This window comes from Cynoglossus semilaevis, chromosome 7 (genome assembly GCF_000523025.1).
Source record: "Cynoglossus semilaevis isolate Cse_v1.0 chromosome 7, Cse_v1.0, whole genome shotgun sequence".
In the NCBI taxonomy this organism is placed as follows: Eukaryota; Metazoa; Chordata; class Actinopteri; order Pleuronectiformes; family Cynoglossidae; genus Cynoglossus; species Cynoglossus semilaevis.
In genome coordinates, this window is record NC_024313.1 from 3867693 (window position 1) to 3891962 (window position 24270).

The 24270-nt window shown below is 40.5% G+C and overlaps 4 protein-coding genes across 10 annotated transcripts in view; 3 read left to right on the forward strand and 1 right to left on the reverse strand.

Annotated features, from left to right (window-relative positions):
- The window catches only part of pigh (phosphatidylinositol glycan anchor biosynthesis, class H), a 16518-nt gene extending 14535 nt beyond the window's left edge, over positions 1 to 1983 (forward strand). For 2 of the 3 annotated variants that reach the window (XR_003050117.1, XR_003050118.1), the window contains exons 7-8: positions 1417 to 1494; positions 1844 to 1983. The gene's annotated coding sequence lies outside the window, so the exon portion shown is untranslated. The remainder of the gene's footprint in view (positions 1 to 1416; positions 1495 to 1843) is intronic. The other variant, XM_008312832.3, reaches the window with a different exon arrangement.
- rhov (ras homolog family member V) lies at positions 380 to 2182 on the reverse strand. The gene is made up of 3 exons (XM_008312839.3): positions 1805 to 2182; positions 1406 to 1464; positions 380 to 977 (listed from the first exon to the last, which is right to left on the reverse strand). The coding sequence occupies exons 1-3, from the start codon at positions 2007 to 2009 to the stop codon at positions 531 to 533; spliced, it is 711 nt and encodes a 236-aa protein (XP_008311061.1). The 5' UTR covers positions 2010 to 2182; the 3' UTR covers positions 380 to 530.
- Positions 2183 to 2365: 183 nt separating this feature from the next.
- vps18 (VPS18 core subunit of CORVET and HOPS complexes) lies at positions 2366 to 7228 on the forward strand. Of its 2 annotated transcripts, none has more exons than XM_008312838.3 (10): positions 2366 to 2607; positions 2696 to 2829; positions 2952 to 3093; positions 3274 to 3365; positions 3524 to 3774; positions 3902 to 4255; positions 4362 to 5624; positions 5774 to 5983; positions 6352 to 6588; positions 6681 to 7228. In XM_008312838.3, exons 2-10 carry the CDS (start codon positions 2727 to 2729, stop codon positions 6975 to 6977), a joined length of 2949 nt encoding a protein of 982 aa, XP_008311060.1. In that variant the 5' UTR covers positions 2366 to 2607; positions 2696 to 2726; the 3' UTR covers positions 6978 to 7228. The 2 variants fall into 2 exon arrangements, with proteins under 2 accessions (XP_008311060.1, XP_024912679.1); XM_025056911.1 differs by having other exon boundaries at positions 2699 to 2829.
- Positions 7229 to 7559: 331 nt separating this feature from the next.
- The window catches only part of ino80 (INO80 complex ATPase subunit), a 31499-nt gene continuing 14788 nt past the window's right edge, over positions 7560 to 24270 (forward strand). Inside the window, exons 1-27 of one of the 4 annotated variants that reach the window (XM_008312842.3) lie at positions 7560 to 8561; positions 10204 to 10263; positions 10476 to 10667; positions 10842 to 10993; positions 11412 to 11479; positions 11653 to 11799; positions 11894 to 12014; positions 12110 to 12315; positions 12404 to 12457; positions 12555 to 12758; positions 12881 to 13085; positions 13168 to 13235; positions 13335 to 13556; positions 13702 to 13782; positions 14201 to 14296; positions 14942 to 15001; positions 15112 to 15254; positions 15584 to 15668; positions 15750 to 15867; positions 16075 to 16160; positions 17157 to 17324; positions 17542 to 17675; positions 17932 to 17999; positions 18141 to 18234; positions 18401 to 18617; positions 20588 to 20728; positions 21001 to 21226. In XM_008312842.3, coding sequence (XP_008311064.1) covers positions 10516 to 10667; positions 10842 to 10993; positions 11412 to 11479; positions 11653 to 11799; positions 11894 to 12014; positions 12110 to 12315; positions 12404 to 12457; positions 12555 to 12758; positions 12881 to 13085; positions 13168 to 13235; positions 13335 to 13556; positions 13702 to 13782; positions 14201 to 14296; positions 14942 to 15001; positions 15112 to 15254; positions 15584 to 15668; positions 15750 to 15867; positions 16075 to 16160; positions 17157 to 17324; positions 17542 to 17675; positions 17932 to 17999; positions 18141 to 18234; positions 18401 to 18617; positions 20588 to 20728; positions 21001 to 21226 — 3316 coding nt within the window. In that variant the 5' untranslated portion in view covers positions 7560 to 8561; positions 10204 to 10263; positions 10476 to 10515. The remainder of the gene's footprint in view (positions 8562 to 10203; positions 10264 to 10475; positions 10668 to 10841; positions 10994 to 11411; positions 11480 to 11652; positions 11800 to 11893; positions 12015 to 12109; positions 12316 to 12403; positions 12458 to 12554; positions 12759 to 12880; positions 13086 to 13167; positions 13236 to 13334; positions 13557 to 13701; positions 13783 to 14200; positions 14297 to 14941; positions 15002 to 15111; positions 15255 to 15583; positions 15669 to 15749; positions 15868 to 16074; positions 16161 to 17156; positions 17325 to 17541; positions 17676 to 17931; positions 18000 to 18140; positions 18235 to 18400; positions 18618 to 20587; positions 20729 to 21000; positions 21227 to 24270) is intronic. The other 3 variants (XM_008312840.3, XM_008312841.3, XM_017033837.2) reach the window with 3 other exon arrangements.

The window sequence follows — 24270 nt, forward strand, 5'->3', positions numbered from 1 at the left end:
CGCCCATCTACTCAAACATGGCTCTGACGCTCTCTTCCTTTCAGTCTTTCTCTCACCTACAGTTCAAGGCAGCAGTTGGTGACAAAGCTCACCATGCAAATTTGCCACATTTACATGATGGTCTGATCTTGTTCTTTGATTCTCTTGAGTTCAATGTCATTACTCACGTTCAAAGCTTAACCATCAGCACCTATTTAACTCTGTTTTACTGAATGTGCACATTCACATGCACATACACACTATAACAACTATATATATTCAGTTTCTTCGGATAAATTTTAGCCATAAAGGAAGAAGTGTGTTTCAAATGTCCAGGTTGATCAAGACTCATAATCGTTTCTGCTTAAAGCCTCACTGCGCCCATCTTTTGTATCACTTGCACCAGTTAGCATCCAGAGTTGAATAAAAGCCAAATACTCAGGAGAAAGATGAAAAAGTACCACAAATGGGACCTGCAGCATTAAGTGAAAGTAAGAACTTAAAAAGTTCATCATTTGTCCATAACCCACAGGGTTAACAATTAATGGAGCTCAGATGAAGCAGAAGAACTTCTTCCAGCTGCACCTTGAGAACGCCTTGGTGCGCCTGTCGGAAAACCTCCTCTTCTTTGTCTTTCGGGCTTTGTTCTTAATGGCAGCAAAGATGGCCGAATCAAATGCCTCCTTTAAGTTCTTTTGTGTGAGTGACGAACACTCAATGTAGTCCGTGGCCCTGATCTTGTCAGCCATGCTCCTGGCCCGAGAACTCGGAATTGGCTTGACGTTTGATTTGTCCAGGTTTATGAGGACGTTCACGTCCAACAGAAGGTCCGACTGTGTCCCAACAAGGATGATAGGTGAGGAGGGATTGTGAGCCCGGATATCTGGAACCCACTTTTTAGTAACGTTGTGAAATGATGAGGGGTTGACCATGCTGAAACACAGGAGGAAAACATCCGCATGGGCGTAGGACAGAGCCCTGAATTCATCAAACTCCTCCTTAAAGAAGCACAAAGTCAGAAAGAAATCAAATTAGTATCACACAAGCTACAGCAAGATGTAGTCAGAGATTAGTATCTGACTCATTACATAGTCAGGAGGAGAACATTCATTCAAAAAATGGTGAAACCAAATTGCTGAGTCACAATTTGAATACGGAAACGAGATGACACATGATGGCACAGTACGTAACCCCTATGACAAGTGCTTCATATAAGATCAAGCAAAAAATGTAGCAACAAGACGTAACATCAGACTTAAGATTACAAATAAGAACCGGGAAGAACTTAGCAGTGCATTTTTATCATGGGTGTTTGATGACTTTTGACATCTGAAATGCTGATTTACTGCTTCCTTCTTTTCAAACAAAAACAGTTTGAACTCTAAATCTCAGGGTGTTTTTTTGCTGACATGTAAAACAGTTTTACCTGTCCAGCAGTGTCCAGCAGCTGAACTTTGACCGGAGATCCTTCCACTTGGACCTGACCTGTTAGAAACCAGACACGTTAACGATTTGGTAACAACGGGTTTTGCTGTATCTTTTATTTAAACAATTTACAAATACCTTTAGAATCACATTTACAATATACATCGATATTTATTAATTTGGTTGTTGGCAATGACAGCCTCTGCAATAATATTATCATGATTATTCTGTAAGTAGTAACAACAAAACATGAATAAAATGTGATTTTAAAGTGATTGTAGCCATACAGAGTTAAGAAGACAAGTATTTGACCATTGTAAATAGAAATAAACTGTTGATATCACACTGCAACCCTGACACCTGAAATTTTATATAAATAAAAATAATATAAAGGTCTTACCAGAGAATACATCAAATCCCGTCTGTTTATACTCTGTAGGGTAACCATTGGAGGTGTAGCTGACGATCATGCTGGTCTTCCCGACAGCTCCATCTCCGACCAGCATACAGCTGATGACGCCGGGCTCCAGCTCATCCTCCCGGGTCAGCCCGCAGGCAGATGGGACTCGGGACTCGTGGTAGAAGTAATCCATGTGAGGTGGCATGTCGGGCCGCACATTAACCTTCAGACTGCCGTCCCTTTTCTCTTTTCCTCCTGCAGTTTGTCTGTAGTAAACTATGAAGGAACTCAACAGTGAGAGTCAGCTGCGACCTGCAGCCTCTCTCTCATTCCTTAAGGTTTACTGGCTGTCTCACTGAGACTGACTGGAGACATGTGAAGGGCGGAGGAGATCACGCAGGTTGATTTGCATAGACACGCCCACATAGGAAGTTACTGCAGAATTATAAGACCTTTGAAAAAAGTTGTAAAACTCTGCCCCCCAGAGCCAAAGTGAAGCACTACAGTATACGTGGTCACATGATTCCATCATGTGTCACATGATTATGCGCACCTACCCTGTTTTCCTTAGTCGGAAGCTAAGCTAGTCGTTGTTACAACAATAACATGTGTTATTTCGTCTATTTGTTTTTCAGCAACAGTTTTAATAATCGACAGCCGACAGGACACCCTGCATGCGTTTCACGTCTCATCCAAGAGGCTTCTTCAATTCTAACTGGTAGTGGGGAGTACAGCAAATATATATTCTGGGTGTAACAAGAAAAAAGGCTACTTCACTGGACGGAAGAAATCTTTAGCAGACTGTAAACTCGCTCACTCATTTAGCTATGTCGTATTTGAATTGACGTATCACGGGCCTATTTTACTTGAGGTTTTGTTTATCTGTCACAGCAGAAACACGGTTCACTAAGCGATATTAAACATGGCTTCAATTCTCGACGAGTACGAAGACTCACAAAATTCTAGGCAAAGTGCGCAGCATCATAGCCGCTTGTCGAGCACCAACATCGGTATAGCACATTCGGGTATGTTGCCCTTTTCCTCCCGTACTGTAATTGTGTGATTGGTGCAATATGTACAGTAAAACCTCATTTAATCGATTTATCTTTAAGAGTTTTCCTGACTGAAGTACGTTTCTTTATGCAAGGCTTTGTAAATGTGAGACTCGAGGAAGAGAAACCGATATTCAATAAGCAGAGGATCGACTTCACTCCTCCAGAGAAGATCAACCATCTCGCAGTCTGCAACAGTCAGCTATGCATGAGTTTGGGAAAGGACACCCTGCTAAGGCAAGTCGTTCACTATTAGAACACTGCTCTAATGACCAAAACTACAGTGATTGGATTAACCCGATGCTTCCCCCCTTAAAATAAGCAGTGCTGTTTTGTTTGTTTTCTGTTGTGTATTCACATTCCTGATAAAATAATTATGGTTCTTTGTACTGACATATTTATGTGTGTTTTACGCAGGATTGACTTGGCCAAACCTGAACAACCTAATCAGATTGAATTAGGAAGGAAAGACGACAGCAGAGTTTACAAATTGTTCCTAGATCCCACAGGTGAGAGAAAAACTAAAATATATTAGTCATTTCATTGCATTTTTTTAAAAAAGAAGATGATTTTATAAGGCCTACTGCATCATCTATGATAATCTGGTGAGTATCTGTTATATTATAACCACTAAGTCCTTTTTCCTTTTCATACATTATCACTGCAGGTTCTCATGTGCTGATCAGCCTAAGCACCAGTGAGTGTCTGTACCTTAACAGAAACACCCAAAAGGCACGTAGTCTGTCCCGGTGGAGAGGACACCTCATTGAGAGTGTTGGCTGGAACAAGCTGCTCGGCAATGAGTCCAGCACTGGGCCTATCCTAGTTGGCACAAGCCAAGGGATCATCTTTGAAGCTGAGATCTCTGCAAATGAAGGCAGCCTTTTCAACACCAATCCTGACCAGTACTTCAGACAGGTCAGAGACTGTCGGACATGATGATATAAACATTAGAATTATATTTGTATATAAGTATTTGGAACATTTCAGTAGGTAAAGCTAAAGGCATTGATCCATGTCTTTTGTGCTAAATAATACAATACAGGTCCACTTCTTGGAAGAGGATGGTAAACCAGCGCCTGTCTGCTGTCTGGAGATTGAACGTGGCTTGGAAAACAAGTATTTCATCATAGCCACTACTCGCAAACGCCTTTTTCAGTTTGTCGGTAAGGTGGCTGAGGGGTCAGAGCAGCAAGGCTTCAGCTCCATCTTCAACCAGAACCAGGACCTGCTGCCAAGTTTTCAGGAGTTCCCTGCCAATATGGGCTACAGTGAGATTACGTTCTACACCTCAAAGTTACGGACGTCCCCAAAGGCATTTGCGTGGATGATGGGTAATGGTGTTCTTTATGGTCAGCTGGATTACGTGAGGCCAGATTCTCTTCTCAGCGATGTGCAGGTAAATGTTTATAGTTGTGTGTGGCCAAACATGCACTCATCCCACTTGTGTCTGTCATATTTTATTTTTTATTTTCTTTGTAATTGTGTGCTTCCCTATCAAATAGGTGTGGGAGTACACTCCAGACATTGACATCAGTCTCAACAAGCCCATCTCCATTGTGCTGACGCAGTTCCATTTCCTATTATTGCTTCATGACCGGGTGAAAGCAATCTGCACCTTAAATGGTCAGGTTGTTTATGAGGATGTGTTCCCAGATAAATATGGGCCTCTCAAGAGGATGAACAAGGACCCTGTTGGTGGGTTGATATGGATCTACACAGAGCGGGCAGTCTTCCGGTACCACATCCAGCGTGAGGCCAGAGATGTGTGGCAGATGTACATGAGCATGAATAAGTTTGATCTGGCGAAGGAGTACTGCCGTGACAGGCCTGAGTGCATGGACATGGTACTGGCCAAGGAGGCTGAGCACTGCTTTCAGAATAAGCGCTACCTGGAGAGCGCCAAGTGCTATGCACTGACACAGAACTATTTTGAAGAGATAGCACTTAAGTTTATTGAGGCCAAACAGGAGGATGCATTGAAGGAATTCTTGCTAAAGAAGCTGAATAATTTGAAACAGAGTGAGAAAACACAGATAACCTTGCTAGTGACCTGGCTAACCGAGCTCTACCTGAACCGACTTGGCCAGCTGGAGAGTGATGGTAACACTATTATCTTTCAGGAAATCCGTGACGAGTTCCGTCACTTCCTCAGCAGCTCTAAATACAAGGAGTGCCTGTTCAACAACCGCAGCACCATCTATGATCTGCTGGCCAGTCATGGCAATGTGGAGGACATGGTTTACTTCTCTGTTGTCATGCAGGATTATGAGAGAGTGATATCCCATCACTGCCAACATGACGACTTTAGCTCTGCCCTGGACGTTCTTTCCAAGCACTGTGAGGAAAAGCTTTTTTACAAGTTCTCACCTGTCCTCATGCAGCATATTCCCAAGAAAGTGGTTGATGCCTGGATTCAGATGGGAAAAAAGTTGGACCCAAAAAAGCTCATCCCAGCTCTGATGAATTATAGCCAGATGGGCAGCACTCAGCAGATCAGTGAAACGATCCGTTACATGGAGTTCTGTGTTTACGAACTCATGGTAACAGAGGAGGCGATCCATAACTACCTGCTGTCGCTTTACGCAAAGTATAAGCCAGACTCTCTACTGTCTTATTTAAAGCAGGCGGGCACACATGCTTCAGAGATACGCTATGACCTGAAGTATGCCCTCAGGTTGTGCGCAGAACATGGCTACCTCCGGGCTTGTGTCTTGGTTTATAGGATAATGGAACTATATGAAGAAGCAGTGGATCTGGCTTTAAAAGTAAGTGATATATGTTTTTCTGTCTTTGTTTCATTTCAATAAATGATCAGGTATATATATGAATTTTAAAATTATAAAATGTTTTTTCATCTGTATATTAAAATGCTACCTTTAGCACTTGATTTAATTCTAACTTGTATTCCCTGCAGGTAGATGTAGACTTAGCCAAGTCGTGTGCCGATCTCCCTGAAGACGACGAGGAACTTAGGAAGAAGCTTTGGCTAAAAATTGCCCAGCACGTTGTGCAAGAGGAAAAAGATGTGAAAAAAGCCATGAACTGTCTTTCTAGTTGCGACCTGCTGAAGATTGAAGATATCTTGCCATTTTTCCCAGACTTTGTCACCATTGACCATTTTAAGGTTTGTTGCAAAGAAGAAACCCAGCAATGTAATTCCAGCAATGTTCTTAGTCAGTAATAAATGACACAATTTGGTTCAATCTGGCTGAGTTTTCCATTTGGTAAAGTGCAGCCTAGTAGTAAGAAAGTGAATGAAGCTGCAGTATTAATAGATATTTAGACTATGTTTTCACTCCAAGATGTGCTTAAAATATCCTTACAATCGCTATGCAATATGACACAATGTCCTATAAAGTCTAAGGGTTAGTATTAATCATTGTGTGTGATCATAATGATACAATAGCTGTGTTTCCCATAGTTGTAACTGGTACATGTTACCTTTAGTTTAAGTGAAATATACCATGTCTCATTTTACTCTGTGTGTCTCAGGAGGCCATCTGCAGCTCCCTGAAGGAGTACAACCAGCACATCGAGGAACTTAAGCAGGAAATGGAGGAGGCTACTGAAAGTGCCAAAAAAATCAGAGAAGACATTCAGGAAATGAGGAACAAATATGGAGTGGTGGATTCCCAAGAAAAGTGTGCTTCTTGTGACTTCCCATTGCTCAACAGGCCCTTCTATCTATTTCTATGTGGACACATGTTCCACTATGACTGTCTGTTCCAGGTATTTTATTTATTTTATAGAAAATTGTTTGGCATTTTAAACAAATTAAAACACTTATAATAACAGATGTACTAATGTATTATTTTCTTTAGGAGGTAACACCTCATTTGTCAGCTTACAAGCAAAGTCGTCTAGAGGATCTGCAGAAGAAGCTGGCTGCAACTACACAATCCTCCAAGTCACGCCATCGCCCATTGCCGAAGGATGAGGGTGACACTGCCAGTCTGGGAAAGGGCAATGCAGGCACAAGTCGTGATCAGATAAAATCAGACATTGACGACATCATTGCGTCTGAATGTGTGTACTGTGGAGAACATATGATCAAATCCATTGACAAGCCTTTCATTGATCCACAGAAATGTGAGGAGGAGAAATCAAGCTGGTTATGAAGTATCTCCTTCATATCAGCCCACTGGACTGACCTTTTGTTGAAATGCTTACTGGTGAAACTGTGCCTGCTTCAATTGCCTAATACTAAATACAAACCATTTTTTTGTTGCAAACTTTGAGACCTTTGCACTTTGTGTGGGACCATCAGCAGTCAGCTGTGATCTGCATGAATCAATGATTTAAATCAGTGTTAGGTCTGTAAAGTACATTTATGTGCCTGAAGAGCTCAATAAAGGTAATGTTTAATTGATTTTGGATTTTAATGCACTATATATGGAATAACTGCTTCAGCTACCCTTGTTTGGCTTATTAAGACATCATGTATTTGACCAATAATAATCTTATTAGCGTTTATTAGTGTTGTAAAATGGTATTAGATCACTTCAAAATAAAAAAAAAACTAACATGCTTTACAGTTCGGTAAGAAGATTAGAAGCAGTCACTACTGAATAATATATTTTAAAGGGTCTGTTTACATCTAATTAAATTCTCAACGAGCTTTTCTACAGAATCAATCATAAAAATATAATTTAATTTAAATGTTGAAATTTCACAGAAAGAAACTCCACAAGGTCAGGTTTTGCCTTAAACGGAGTTTCCTACTCGTGACGTCAGGCGTAGCTCGGTAATCTTCGAAATGGGCAGACAGAGATAATCGACACAGGGAAATTATCGATACGTTGTTATTTTGTATAGTTTAACCTACCAATTGTTATAAATTGTAAACATGGAGATGGTTAATTCTCCAAAATAGACCGTGTCGATCCATGGCATTTAAAGGGTCATCAGCATTGTCAAAACGCGAGCCTCTGCTCTCTGTGATCCATTAAAACGCCTGCTCCTTGCTGTATCCTCGCCATGGCGTCGTGTCTCCTCTCTCTCAGTAACAGAAAGTGGCCGCCTCTCCGCTGTTGCTGTCGACTCAAAGCTCACAGACTCGCTCGTTGCCTCAACCCGCCATTTTGGAGTCTGTGAACCGAGAGTCGCCAGCAACGACGTGAGACGCGAAAAGGGGGACACGGGGCCGAGGTGAGAGACACGGAGGTGGTTGTTATGGCGAAGGAGCATAGGGGAAAGATGGCCGGGAGGAAGAAAGATTTAGAACATAGGGATCTCTCGTTCAGCTTGTGTCCGCATCAAAGATACGAGAGGTGCGGGTGGCAGGCCTGGCTACTCCCGTGACGCAACTATCTCAAAATGTCAATTAAACCATCAACTTTTCTTAACACATTGTTTGAAAATTGAGGTGTTGGCCTTAAAGAGACAGAGGCAATTTGCATACCTCATATTAATAGTGTGAGAGATAGTGTAAATTAGGTAAATGCATCAGTATTTCATAGGCTAATGTTATCGATCAAACGCTGCAGATCTATAAGGATACAACAGTAAATATGTAGTTTTATGTGAAAGGAGCTGAAAACACACTTCAGTATAAACAGTCGTTGAAATCGTAACGTGCTTTACGTATAGTATGTCTGCATGTGCATATCATCACCTTGACCCTATTTATCGCAGGGAGTGTAGCTTGTGCTAAAAGTAGCTAACGGCTGTTAGCAGCCGTTACCAAACATGCACTACTCATGGTAAGCTAGCGCTGGCAAACTGCATTTCCGAATTTCTTTTTGTAGCTTAGCTCCTCAGTTTGTTGCTTAAAACATCTCTATTGGTAGCACGTAAATGTTGAAATGGCACATAACTGATATAGCATTTTAGTAAATATAAAAATGTGATTTAAATACGAATGCATATTTCCAAAAAGCGTGTCGGTCTAAGTTAGTGAATGAAATTGTAATGTAAAAATTACACTAATCAGCGCATAATTTTAATTAAGCTTGCATTCCAATTCATATTTCATAAAAGTTTGTACATCTCCAAAAGCAATAAAAAATACTCAACATGTACTTTGCCAGTTTACTTTATTTTTGTTCAAATAGACAAAAGACTTGAAAACATAGCTTTAATCTGAAAACAGATGCAGGAGCTGTCCTGTAACACATGCAAAACATGGGAAAGACACTTTATTGGAGCAACACGTTATCATTTAGGTATCTAGATTAAATATAAATAAAGCATATCTAAAGACAATTTGTTGGTAAATAAGAATGTAACCACTGTGCCAAACAATGCAGCAAAAAATAATTACAGTCGAGTCAATCTGTAAATGCTAGAGCTAAAAATGCTGCTAAATATTAATGGCATTTTCAGTAGAAGCAGCAATAGTATTAAATTTATTAAATAAAACAGAACTACCTCCTGAAGGTTTGCAAAGACGAAGATACTCGTTAATTTTGTGCCGGTGCATTAATTCTCTGGATGTAAGCTCATCTGAGATAGACCAAAACAATAAAATGTGTTCATTGTCACATGAAAATTATAGGATAAAAGGCTCCACCAGCCAACCTGTATATACACATACACAAATCAATAATAATGTAGTTAAAAGAGAAGATTGTGTGACTGAAGAAACCTGCCCAAACTGTTTTTAAAGTGTTGAATGTATTAAATGTCTACTTGATCAATAAAAACCCTGAAAGACCTTTTTGCCTAGTAAATAGTGGTTCAAGTGCACTACCAAATTATTATATTTCAATATAGTGTACCAAATATAAACTAAACTCTGTTCAACATGTGTTTTATGAATGGTTAACTAAAAACAAAACACTCAAAAGGTCAACATTAGCCAACTTATTCCACAGGCTGCTTACAGCGTAACTAACCAACATGTTTTAATGACCAGTTAATTACATGCAGTGATTAGATAAGTTTGATCAACAAATTAATGCACTAACACTACTTGCTTTTTTAGAAATAAAATAATCTTTGAAAGTGAATAAAAGTGAGCATTTTTGTTTGCTTTGATGAAGCTCTTGCTTTTGAAGATTTTGCTTTATAGGTCATTATTACACAAGGAAATAAATCATTTATAAACACATTTGAATTACTGACACAACACTTTAAAATAAAGAAAACAAACATTCAGTCTGACAAATTTTTTATTTTTCAGTGTGTTTATTCATTTTCACACACGTTTTTTATTTTATTTTGGCCTTTTCTAAATAAACCAATACGCCTAATCTGTAAATACTACAGTCATGTATCACGTATTGTGTTAGTGTTTGGTGTGTTACAATGATCAGATTGAACAAGACATAATGGGAAAATTATTTTTCAGTGTGTTTATTCATTTTCAATACTTTATCTGTGACTGTTATATTTTTCCCGTAGGGCTTTCCACCTTTGAATTGATTCTTTGACCCAAGTGCAATGACTTCATTTACTAACAAGGTAGGAACAGAATTGTAATGCCAGTAATCTAGAATATATGGTTGATCAATTAATTGAGATATTAGTGATATTAGTGAAAACAAAATAGAATATTAACATTTTGTTCTAAGCTGATTGAGCCATTATGAACAATTATACATTTTCTCAGGTTAATTAAATGTACCTGAAAATTCTGAACATAATACCACTCCTCTCCACTTTTCTCTCCTTAGTAAAAGTTGCTGCCCTGCTGGGCAGAGGCGTCTGTGTGTCATGGCATCAGGGCAGAGTGGCCGTCCTGAGATTGGTGGAACTGGTACCTCAGGACTGGCCAAACCCCTCTACCTGCAACGCTTAGAAAGATCCCTGAGGTTGGACAGTTTCTTGCGTCACACTGCAAACATCTTTAACAAAGACATAACCAGGTACAGGGAGTGAGTGAGTGTGGGTGTAAATCCTAATATTATTAGATATAATGTTAGCCATCATAAAATACTAACTTGTTTGTATTTTGTAAATTACTAAGAAAAACACGTCTTTATTATATTTGGCTTGAATGGAAATGATAATTTTACAACTACACATTTTTGCTGTTTCAGTGACGACAGTGATGACAGTGATGGTGCACTGGGTACTGAACTATCTCTGGACCACTCAACACCACATCCACTGACAGTGAAAAGTGAGTTTTGTGAACAGGGAGAAGAATTGGCAGAGAACAAGCCTCTTAATGGAATCCTTCAAGGTAAAGGTATGACCCATCAGTAATCACTTAAGAATGTTTTTTAAATATTATTATGCAATTTCAGTAGTGTGGATTAGTTCTTAAGCACCCTTGTTTTTTCTTAAAAGTCTAATTAGTTTATTATTTATAAAAATAGTTATCAAGGGAAGAATTTCCAAACTAAATATGCTCAATCTGTCTTTAAAATAATGAAATGTGTTATAATGTTTATTGCAAGTAAATGAGAAATCTTAATCATGTGTTGTCTTAAGAGAATATTTAAGCTAACTACAGTAGCACTAATAACTCTTGGGATAAGACTTGGGTCTACTATCGTATATCTGCACTTTTTTTTACTCTATCATGATATATTGTCTATGCAATATCTGTCATCATTAGGTTGTAAATGTTATATATGATTATTTTATGTTTCTTTACTCTACAGACCAAAAGGCAGATAAAGCAAGTCTCTACAATTTCTCCAAGCTGAAGAAAAACAGGAAATGGCTGAAGGTATTGTATGACCTCTAGTCATATTTGTTTGTATGAAGTAAATTAAAAGACAGTGTGAGTATTACATTTGTAGTGTTCTGTTTTGGTATCTTGATAACGATGACTATGTTTTTCCCCCTGGTTCCTTGTCTTATTTTTGATGTGTAACCACTGTCCTTGTTTTAATCCTGTAGAGTATTCTGTTGACCGATGACACCACCGGCTCAGACACAGACTCTGATGACTCAGATTTTGCCTTGTCTCGGGAGGAGCTACATGACATGCTCAGGCTGCATCGCTTCACCAGGCAGCATCAGAGCAAGTTCCACTCAGATCATGAGGTACACATATTTGTAAATACAGTCAAAAGAATAATAAAAAAGAAAAGAAAAGAAAATCACTAACACTTTTAAAATGTGGCTCTGTGTCTCACAGCTCCACCAGTACCAGTACTACAGCACTGGACTCTTGTCCACACACGACCCCTTCTATGAGCAACAGCGCCAACTGCTGGGCCCAAAGAAGAAGAAAATTAAAGATGAGAAGAAATTCAAGGGTAAAAAAGGAACTAAAAAGACCTGGAGATGTTTTTACATGACAGGAAAAATAAAAAAAAATATTTACGATTTATGCTTTTATTAATTTTTTTAGCCAAACTGAAAAAGGTGAAGAAGAAGAAAAAACGTGGCGAGGGAGACTTTACAGAAGAGGGACTTTCTTACACCAATAAGGTTTTTGCCAGGTTTTCCCATGATGCACCACTGCCCTTAGTGAAAAAGAAACATCTAACCGTTGAGCAGCTGAATGCACGACGACGTAAAGTTTGGCTCACCATCGCCAAAAAGGAGATTCCTAAAGTGAGTAGGCCTGATGTTAATGCAGACAAATCTAAAAATATCATTTATTTACAGTTTATTAATTATATGACATTTTGACATTTTGCAGTCTTTTAAACAAAAAACCTCTGCAAAGAATCTGGTGCTAACCAATGCCAAAAAGGTTTGTTCTGTGTTTCTGTTGATTAGAAATTTCTTTTAATGAGTTTTTGAGGCACATTTTTAATTATAACATTCATCCTCTGTTATGCCTGTGCCAGCTGGCTCATCAGTGCATGCGAGAAGTACGACGTGCCGCCATCCAGGCTCAGAAGAACTGTAAGGAGACATTACCCCGGGCTCGACGCCTCACCAAGGAGATGATGCTTTACTGGAAGAAATATGAAAAAGTAGAGAAGGAGCACAGGAAGAGGGCAGAAAAGGAGGCCCTGGAGCAACGCAAACTAGACGAGGAGATGAGAGAGGTAGGTGGAGGAGAAATCCCTCTTGAGGAAAAATCTGTTACAAATGTGAACATTAAAATGTAAAACAGATAATACAATCATTTGAAAACCAGAATAGTGATCTATTTTTCTCTGTCCGGCAGGCCAAACGTCAGCAACGCAAACTAAACTTCCTCATCACCCAGACAGAGCTTTATGCTCATTTCATGAGTGGTAAAGCCAGTGTGGGAGGTCCGGGAGGTGACACCGCCCAGGAGGAAATACTTAGAAAGCTGGATGACACTGCGGCACAGAGACAGATAGACATTGGAGGAGGCGTCATGGTCAATGTGGGGCAGGAGGAATATGGTAATGTTTATGGTTCTGTGTACAGAACAGTGGTGAAGTTATACTATAATACAATTTTAAACGTGACTGAATTTGATTTTAGATAGTGAATACTACAAGTCCCAGGCCCTGAGGAATGCCAAAGAGGCCTACCAGATTCATCAAGAGAAAGTAAGAGCAAAACTCACTCTTTATATATAAATGCACACACAAATCATATGTATGATATTCAAAAATACTTTAATGATTTAATGAAATTCCTCCCTGTAGACACGAATGTTTGACGAGGAGGCTAAAGATAGCCGCTTTGCGTCCCTGCATGCCGCTGGTGGCTTGTCCTCTGGCCTCGGCTCTGGGTTTGGAGAGAGCTACAGCCTCTCCAACCCATCCATCAACGCTGGAGAAGACATTCCTCAGCCCACTATCTTTAATGGAAAACTCAAGGGTTACCAGCTCAAAGGCATGAACTGGCTGGCTAACCTCTATGAGCAGGTAATGTCAGCTAGATTACTGTTTCATTATTATTGTTACTATTATTAGTTTATCATTGCTTATCATGAAGAAAGAAGTGAGAACAACCTATAATTTACAGAGTGTGAATTTGTGTTCTATGTTTCTTATCTATCTATCATTACAGGGAATCAATGGTATCCTAGCCGATGAGATGGGACTGGGAAAGACAGTTCAGAGTATCGCCCTTTTGGCACATTTAGCAGAGGTGAGAGAGAACATCAGCCCACAGAGGTTCATACCCCACAAACCTCCAAAGACTTCTGTCAAATTTTCAATTGTCCTAGCTGTTACTGCTGACATCAATTTTGTCCATGCACCTGCATCCTCTGGCTGAGTCTCCTGCAGGTGCCGGAGCATTTTACTGAAAGGCCTGAATGATTTATTTCATTGTTGTGAATAGCTGATTTATCCGCTCTTTAGATCTCTTGGTTCCCATATTCCAAAGGCAGGGGCGTGGGGGGAGCAGAATTCAGTGGAAACGTGAGCCTTTCAGCATCAGACTGTTGCTGACAGGAAGATGCATGCCGTGTTCCAGGGTTTCCTGTCACTGGATGCTGCAGTGCGCACACAGGCCACATTCAAAGACCACCTGCTGTTTTAGCTGACTGTGTTTTTTTCTTCAGAGAGACAACATCTGGGGTCCATTCCTGATCATTTCTCCTGCATCCACACTCAACAATTGGCATCAGGAGTTCACCCGCTTTGTGCCCAAATTTAAGGTGATAAATTCTTGTATTTATAATATCTTGAGAATTGTTCTAATGTCACTGCCCCCAACTTTGTCACTTTTTTTTTTAAAAAAAGGATTGAGCTGTCCAGTAGGGGGTACTGTTGTATTAGGGCATATCCATCACTTTGATACTGAGCTTATAATGTTGATGCATTCTCTTTATTCTTTTTGCCTTCAGAAGATTCATGAGACACATCAATATGTCAGCCGTGCACACAGACAGAACTATGCTCAATTGTTTGCAGATTGAAAGTAAATCAATTCCAGCTTTTATTCCCTAATGAAGTGTTAAAAGACTCCATTAGTTGGTTTAACGATAGCCTTCCTGAACACTGAAAGCAAGACTGATTGAAAACAATGGAGGTCCATGGTGTGATGAGTGATGTAATGATGTGCAAGTCTTTTTTGCATTAACACTGTAACTTTTTACCATCAACAACTCAACAAGTGATGCAGTGATTCACATGTGAAAGTCGCGTCTGAGTGTTCCCTCTGGGACCATCTGTGTCGCTCTGTTTCCGTAACATCGTTCAGTGGTTTAGAAGAATGTAGTTTCAAAAATCCCAGATCTTTCGGGATACATAGATGCACAATTTGTCATTTTACCCAAGCTGTTTTTTTCCCCACCCACCAGGTGTTGCCATATTGGGGAAACCCTCATGATCGTAAAGTTATTCGGAAATTCTGGAGCCAGGTGAGTGAAAGATTCATTGCAAAGTAAAGTTTGATAATTTAGATTTAGGCTCTCCTACTTATCTTTCAGCAGCTAATGGTCTTTCCGTCCATTTGTGTATGTTTGTGCAGAAAACCCTCTACACTCAAAACGCGCCATTCCATGTGGTTATCACAAGCTACCAGCTGGTGGTCCAGGATGTCAAATACTTCCAGAGAGTCAAGTGGCAGTACATGGTCCTGGATGAGGCTCAAGCACTAAAAAGTAGTTCGAGGTAAAAAGCGTTAGCGGAACAAAAATACTTTGAAGTTTAAATCAAAGCTTCAAATGATCTTGGATCAAATGAGCAGCCCACCCCCCCAAAACAGAATGGGTGTTGTCTTTTCTTACCTAATGCTTTCTGTCAGATGCCTGGCAGTGCTTTCAGACACAGCTAAGCAACATTTACTCAGAAGTGCTGACTTAAGCTTTCGTTTGAAGTTTTAGAAGCGAAAATCTAATATGTTTAAAATCACAGGACACCAGTTAGGTTCACATCAAAACAAATGATTGGAACTTTGGCCTGATTGTAACAACAATGCATCATTAAATTTATGTTTTTAGCGTTCGGTGGAAAATCCTACTGCAGTTCCAGTGTCGAAACAGACTCCTGCTCACTGGGACTCCCATTCAGAACACAATGGCTGAGGTGAGTGATTTGTGTGTTTGTTATGTGTGTGCGTAACTTGGTGTTAACTGTTGACGACCGTATGTTATTGCTGTCTCTCAGCTGTGGGCTCTGCTGCATTTCATCATGCCCACGCTGTTTGATTCCCACGAAGAGTTCAATGAGTGGTTCTCCAAGGACATCGAGAGTCACGCTGAAAACAAGTCGGCGATCGATGAGAGTGAGTTTTACTTCTGAGAAAGAGTTGTTCCTGTTGGCTGCGCATGTCCTCTCCGTCATGTTTTTCTTGCTTTCCACACCTCAAACCCAAATGTTTTCCATGTCTCATTTTGTACAAACATTCTACAAATCCAATGCCAGCGCTGACTTTGTGTCCTGGCTCATTGGTGCGAGTAACAGTTTGTGTATTGTCATGTTTGTGTTTTAGACCAACTTTCCAGGCTGCACATGATCCTCAAGCCCTTTATGCTGCGCAGGATCAAGAAGGACGTGGAAAACGAGCTTTCAGACAAGGTACATGAACAAATCTGACTAATGGTACCGTAATTGAAATGGAGGAACATTTGAAACAATAACATCATTATATTTAGGATTACATTTATTGTAGATCCAGTTCCACATGTGTCCCCCTAATACACCTACAAGAAAGAGGCCTGTGTTCTGACACATGAACTGAACAGAACTGCACATTAATTTAAATTAGTTTTATAAAGAGTTCAGTGTTGGATTTTCAGCAGAGGTGCTAACAATTGTTGAACGTTTGGATTAGTACCGTATCAGTGTCCAATGAGGTGTATATTTTTACTCGGTCAGCAGCATAGAGTAGCCACACTTCTCCTATGTGCCCTTCCTCCATCTGTCTTCCTCCGTGCTGACACTGAAAGTGTTTTAACATGCGGGTGAGTGATGCTCGTGCTGGCAGATGTTGGACTCTGGGTCTCTCGCTGTCAGATACGGTGCACACATACTCACTCATATGCTGTGGGAGTCTCGGTGTGCTGAGTCAGAGCGATGGCAGAGTTCACTACGCCCCCACATTTGTCTTTTCAACTTTCTTTCTCACCCGTGTAGCCCTGCCAGCTTTATTTAGGTCTCCACTGCTGCTGTTTTTCTCTCATTCAAATCAATACAAACGTGACATTCTGCGCAGCAACTTTGGCTTATATGGTATTTTGTCGTTTGCTTTCCCTGCAAGATAAAACCAGAGGTTTGTGTTTTTCTTTGAATAATCTGGCCAATGTGTGTCTGTAGCAGTAAATTCCATTTTGGAGTCTATGTGAAAATACTTTTTTTAAAATAGAATTGCAACATAATGTTACCACTAAATAAAACTAAGCTAAATAATCTCCTCTCTTTGAAAAAAAAAACTTTCTTTAAAATGTGTTTATTTTATTTCAAAACCAAGTGAAAGAGTTGAAATAACTTTTTTTCTAACAAAATAATTAGTCATAAGTCATCTAAACTCACAAACAAACAATAATTCCTCACCCACTTACTCCGTCCATGCAGATTGAGATCCTGACCTACTGCCAGCTGACATCTCGACAGAGGCTGCTCTACCAGGCCTTGAGGAATAAGATCTCCATCGAGGACCTGCTCCAGTCCTCCATGGGCACAGCCCAGCAGTCTCACACCACCACCTCCTCACTCATGAATCTAGTCATGCAGTTCAGAAAGGTGGGAAAGCGTTATGTTTTTAATTCAATTTTTCTTCTTCTCAGTTCACAAACAGCTCAAGTAGAAAGAAAATTGCACAAAGCCAACACACATTATAATCATTTTTATGTCTGGGAACAAACATTTTCAGTCTGTTGTCAGTCTAGTAAATGTGGAGAATGCTTGTATAATTGCTTCTGTGCATAATTTTGCTAACCAGACTTATTGTCTTCTCTAGGTGTGTAACCACCCTGACTTGTTTGAGCGCCAAGAGACACGCTCTCCATTCCACATGTCCATGAAGCCCTACATCATGTCAAAGTTTCTTTACCGCCATGGCCTCATCCACACAAACAACCAGCTCAAAAACAAGTGAGTTTTACGGTGTCTGACCACACACACACACACACACGCACACACACACACACATAGTGGTGTGGTGCTTAGTGGGAACCTGAAAAATGTCCCCAAGAGGACAAAAGATTCCTACAACAAACCATTAGATTTAATACATTTAACATCAACACATGTTAAGTTTTGTCCATAGTTGAGTTAAGTTCAGTAAACTTGCCTACTGTCTTTTATACTGTCTCATAATAAGCTGTCTTTTCGGGTCTTTCGTTCTCAGATTGCTTCAAGTGCTTTTGTCTCCATTTTCTCCAAACCACATCCAACACTCTCTGTTTCACAGAAAAGGTGAGTCGTACTGTGAGTCATTCATTTATTGACTCATCTACAACGGCCATCCAATTTATTACACACAAAAACCAAAACAAGTGTATGTAAATGACAATTCAGCTTGTGTTGTTTTCTCTGTTTTGTTGTGTACCGTATTAGGTGATGACAAGGGAAGTTGTTTCTCCTTCCTGCGTTTCATCGACATCTCACCGGCTGAAATGTCCAACCTTATGCTGCAAGGCACTTTAGCAAGGTTGGTTTCACCTCAGCATTGTTGGACAATACACCCTATTTGTGTTAAATGGGGTAAAATAAGAAGGCGTTGAATGTCTACCAGACTCTTGTCTTGTATTTGGCTTTTATTTAACCCTTATATCAGAAGATGCCCCATTTTTCAAGAGTTTGCTTTCTCCTCGCAGATGGTTAGCCCTTTATCTGTCCCTAAAAGCCGCTTACCGGCTCCACTACCAGCGCCTGTTTGGCTCTGAAGAAGAGACACAGCAGGATCCTGGAGGCAGCGAGCAGATCAGAGACACACCGCAGCCCAGTCACAAGTGTCTGTCTCGCAGGGACTTTATTCTGTGGCTTAACAAACCCACTGCCTTCCCCAGCACACACACCAGTCCCATCTTCCAGGTGAGAAACACACACGCAGGCAACACACTCTGTACACAGGAGCCTCATAAACAGCCATCATTGGCTACATTGGTTCATTGTTGTGGAAGAGACAGGCGAAACTCCAGAAGGGATGCATGTGGCGCTGACAGTAGTCAAATTTTCCCCAGAGCCTCAGCTTGTGTTGGGCCACACAGTGTGCTCTTTGCCCCAGGCTTCCCCTCAGTCCTCTGGGATCAAGTGTGGAACTTAATCCTTGTGCAGCCCTGTGACCCAGTAACACTGTCCTCTCCTTCTTTGTCTTTAGTGCAGTTGCATACTAAGACTTTCCAAAACTCTGGCATGATGATGGAACATGTCAGGAATCTGAAAAATAAATACTTGAAGATTAGAAATACATTTTGGGTAAAACATGACAAAGGACATTTTAAACCATTCGCTGTATCCTGTGACCATTTCACTTAAGATAAAATTGGATAAAAACTGTGTTTCAAAGTTCTAACGACAGACTGTGCTTATTGTTTTTGTCGTCCACATAAACATAACAAGATAACTTAACTTCTCTTAAAACGAATGTGATTTCCATAATAGCAACCGTAATACATGTATAAAAATAATGGTTAATAAAAAAAAGAATAAATACTTCCTAGCCATATAACTGTAATTTTTAAAAGTGAAACTGCAGCACATGTTCTAGTTAAAATAAGCAGACCGCTTTAAAAAATAAGCAGCTGCTCCCCACAGATCACCTAAAAGTTCTGCTTTATCACTTTCACATCTTCATTTGGTATCACATTTTCATCCTCCACTGATTTTAAATAAACTTTTCTGTAGAAAACACAAGAATGCAAAAAAAAAAAGTGCTGTCGGTGCAACTCCATCCTCCTCCTCCTTTGGCTACATCCTACTACCTTACTGTATATGTTTGACTTGGATTTAAAACCACCCAAGAGGGTCTTGAGAAATCAATACAAAAAGGAAAAATATTTTAAGCAATATATGAGAGACATAGAAACTCCCAGACACCTGGTCAGCTGATTCTGTATATGTGCTTTGGTACTGTGTAGACCACAGACTGAGACTTGAAATGACTCCCTGAAGTTTTAGCCAACTCCTGTCAAGTCATTGTTTTTCTTTGAATGCTGTTTGTGAAGCTGGCACCCAGTGGCTCTCCTCTCTGTTTGGCTCATTGCTCTCTGGCCCGGTACATGACAGTGCGGTCTGTATTACTTTCAGCTCTCGGGCAGAATCGGGCAGCACGCAGGGGTTGTTACTCATATGGTCATGTGGCGCTGCTGCCAACGGGCTCTCTGACCTTCTGTATCAGCATCTCCTTCATGGAAACTTCTGTCTCCCTTTTTGACTGATTTGACTGATTTTTCTTTGTATTTATGTCACTTATGACTTATACACTTGTAAATCGTCAAGTTATGCTGATGTTTACTTTACAGCCCAAAACTCCTCCACAGCATCACATATCAATGACAGTTCTATTCTAAATCATCAACATCAAGTCTGTAGGAGTTCAATAGCAGTGCTGCTTCATTGTTAGTTTATTCTAAAAAAAAATTAAGTGCAAATAAAAATTAACAGTGGTGGGAAGGATGTCGTAACAATTTCCTCCTTTGGGTGGCACTGTGTATCCATCACTACAGTGGCATTACAATAGTGCACACAGAAACAGCATCTCAAACCAAAGCATTATCTTTTACAGTTCTCTAACATTGCCGAATTTTATTTGGTGGAGTGTAATTTTGTTTTATTTCACTGAAATCCAAACCCTCACAGTGACATGAACTATGTTGTTAAAACCACATTAACAGCATGTTTACTCTATGTGCATATAGTGAGAATTTTGATGGTCACACTGCAAGATTCCAAAAGCATAACTATAACATAACCTGAAGCAACTGTATTTAAAGTTATTATATATTTGAATGAGCTGCCAATAAATAATCAGATAACACTGTATTTTTGTGTTTCTTTGTCAGGATTTGGTGTTCACAGCATCCAGGCCAGGCATGCTGGGACATACGGATGAGAAGATCCTCAACAGGAATTCCACCACTGTTACGGTTCGTCCATGTCGACCCAGTCTACCACCAAAGTTCCTGCTCACTGCCACTCCAAGGGTAAGAAGATCAATCTGTGTCTGTGTAGCTGTGCCCATGTGAAAAGATGGGCAAGAGTTTGGGTGGACGTGAAAAGGGGAGTGGAAAGCTCTTGATTTTGTAGGCTTTCAACAATGAGCAGTTCTTATCTTTTAAAATGTGTATGTGCATGTGTTTAGTTGTGGGTAAGCAGTGTATAAGGTAAATTTGTAAAATCAAGTTAAGATCAATTCAAGTGTCATTATTTGACTAAGTGTTTCTTTTTTCTTATTTTCGCACATGGGTTATTACAGGTGACGGCCGTTCCCATGGAGCGTTACACAGATGATCGCAGCGCCGCATATGAGTGGTGGGTAACCCGCGGTGGAGGAGGAACCGTCTTCAAACAGTGTTTCCTCTACGGCTCTCCCGAACTTGCATCTGACTGGTGCACAAGGGCTAATTTCTTCCATCCAGTGAGTCCCGGGGGTGTGATGGCGTTGCACCCTCGCCATGGATGGACCTTCATTCAGATACCGGGTAAGAAAACTTTGAAATGCAATCACAGCATCTTTGGGATTTGGCTTTGCCCCACCTTAGTTATTAAACTGATATTACTAAACAATTGAAAAATGCAATCAGAGGAGAATTTGCCCTTTAGGATCTGATCCATTAGTTGAATACCTCACTATACGACTGTACACAGCAGTCATCTGTGCTGACGTAAGAACAGATAGTTATGTTGAGTAAAGTCATATGTCTCTATTTTTCAATAATTTGTTTATTGTAGTCATTTGTTATTGTTTAAATATATTTCATGCATTTCAACCCCAGTTGGTTTTAACGGCCCGTGACAGAGTCCAGAGCAACGAGTCCAGTGTCAGCGGGGCAGAGCTGTCTCTGCGTCAAGCAGCGGAAAAAAAAACCCTATTAGATGGAGATAAAAGAGTGTCTGCACAACTGCACTCGTATAAACACAGTGTCAGCAGTTTAGCTGTTTAAGGTGTTGGGCCACACTGGTGCGTTCACGTGTGTGCACTTGGGCGTACGTGTGCACACCAGCACTTTGTCAAATAAGCTTGACTCGTTGAGTTAGGGGTCAGCTGGAACAGAGTGCGAGCTGATTCACTGCCAGGATCCAGATGATTGATGGATGTTCAGGGTGAGAGAGGCCAGTACTGTTTTACAGACAACACTTCCCTTCTCACTGACCCGCTCAGCCTTTCTGTGACTGATAAAATGTCACAGTCGTGTATTATAATGACAGCTCGCTTTTTGTTCTGTGTGGTAGTGTAATGTATTTTTCTTTTTACATCAGGTCAGTTATTCTTATCTTTTAATTCTTTAAAATGTCTTAAAAAGACATAGAAAAGAAGTAATTCTATTTGTTAATCATTAAAGTATAATTGACTGATGATGATAAATCTTTTCAGCTTTATTTTCCCCTCTAAATCAATACCAGGGCTTGACATTCATTTTAGCTTTTATCTCCTTTTGGTTTTTGCTAAATCTTTTTCCAAAATTATATAAAAAACAACATTTTGTTGAGGGCCTGAATAATTGTATTCAAAAGCTTCTTCACATGACATTAAATCTTATGGTTTTTACAGGCGGCTGTCGAGAGAGAGATAGAGAAAGAGAGAGCAGATTATTTTGCCTCTGCTATGTGCGTGTGTAGATGTGCTTGTGAAATTGTTTGTGTGTAAAAGTGAGAAACAAAACAAGTATTTGTGTGTTTGTGTGAGAACAGTCTGAAAGATCTTGTGAAGTTATACGGAGAGAGACAAAGCAAGGAAGTTTAGCTACTGGTCATTGTTCAAGTACTTAGATTAGGTAACACTAATAGATGGTCCGTCTGTGAATGTGTATGTGTCTGAGAGTGTGTGTGTGTGTTTGCATGCATGTGAGTGAGTGAGGAAAAAGTGCGCACGAGTGTCTATGTAGTGTCAACTGTGTTCAGGGAGTTCACATGAGACCCGAGGTGTCTCTCACCTCTCCCCAACACACTCTCCCACGCTCGGCAGCCCTCACCTTTTCCTCATTCACAGAGCGAGGACAAACTCCATTTATGTCTCCCCCTGTAACCACACACTGATCTGAAGTCAGTATCTGGCTTCAGACTCTCAGTCCGTCTGGTCTCCCTCTTCTTTCTCAGCCTCAGTAGGAAGGAAGTGACCCAACACCCCGGCACCCGTCCTCCGCCGAACACATTGTTGCCACATCAAGGCTCAGATATGTACAGTAGCCCGGCTGAAGTTTCCCACCCTCCCTCTCCTCTGCACTCCCAGCACCACTCCATTAGAACAAATGGCAGAGCTGAGTAACTGTTTGTTTTGAGCACCATGGCGTGAGTATGGCTGCCCACTGATATCGACGGAGGAATCTAATCAGAGGGCCTATTAGGAATCAGGCCACACAGGAGGAAAAAACAATTGAGGCTGTAATGTCTTGGGCCGCAGATTCCTTTTTTATTTATGATCTTTTCGTGATGGCAAGAAATTCACAGAAAGGAAGCCATTGTTAATTAAAATAACATTTATAATTTAATTCTATAACTATAGATGACGTGATAGTGCAGTATGTTTTTTACACACTTAAACAGTAGCCATGCAGTCACCTAGTCTGAGCCACCAGGACGAAAGATTTCAATTGTATTAATAGACTAAGCCCTTGCTCTTGGTTTGTAAAGTTGCTTAGGGTTTTGAATTTTGGGAATTTTAATGTGACAGGAAAATGTTTTTTTTTTTTTTTACTTTTTAGAATTAATTTTACTGTGCAGAGATGAACAGATTAATTGGGTGCTGCATAAATATCTATCTTTGCTGCCAGTGTGGGCCCTGTGTGTGTCACACACAAAAATTAAAAGGAAGGAATTTCTCAAATTACCACCTTCTCACTTTAGCACAAATGATTGTGCTCTGGGAATCGGGTGTAGATTGAACGCGTTTGAAGAAGACAGTAGAAAAAGAACCTGGTATTTAGGCGTGTACGTATGATGTGCCTTTTAAATGCATGTCTCTGTGTGTTTATGAAGCGGTCTGATGTGTGTGTGTGTTTGTCTGTGTGAAAGACAGAGAGGAAAGGCAGAGTGAGGGGGTGGGGGGCGGTCAGGTCTGGCCCTGCAGTCCACGCTAGGCTGTGGGAAATACAGTCCTGCCTTCCTGTCCCTTCAAAGAAACTCTACTCTCCAGCAAAATGGCAGGAAACCTCCCTGGCCCTCTGATAGACAGGCACAAAACAACACAGACACCCAGCCTCACCACACCGTGGTCCGACTGTGCCCTTTTCAGTCTGCACTCAGCTGGCACTGGTAGCTGTCTGCAAAATTCTGCTTTTTCCCCTCGACCAGTAATAAAAAAAACTAACACAGATGTTTTGGTTCCTAATCTAAGTTATGTCCAATAATGTATCAGGAAGGAAAAACAGGGGTTCTGTTTGGTATTTATAATCCTACAGTAGACTGTAGGGGGAGACATTAGCCACATTATAGCCCTGTGACCAAAAGCCAAGTCACATCTAACCAAGTCTCTCTCTTAGCCAGCAAGCTTTCATCTGTGGTGTGTGTTGAGTCATTGCTGGCTAAG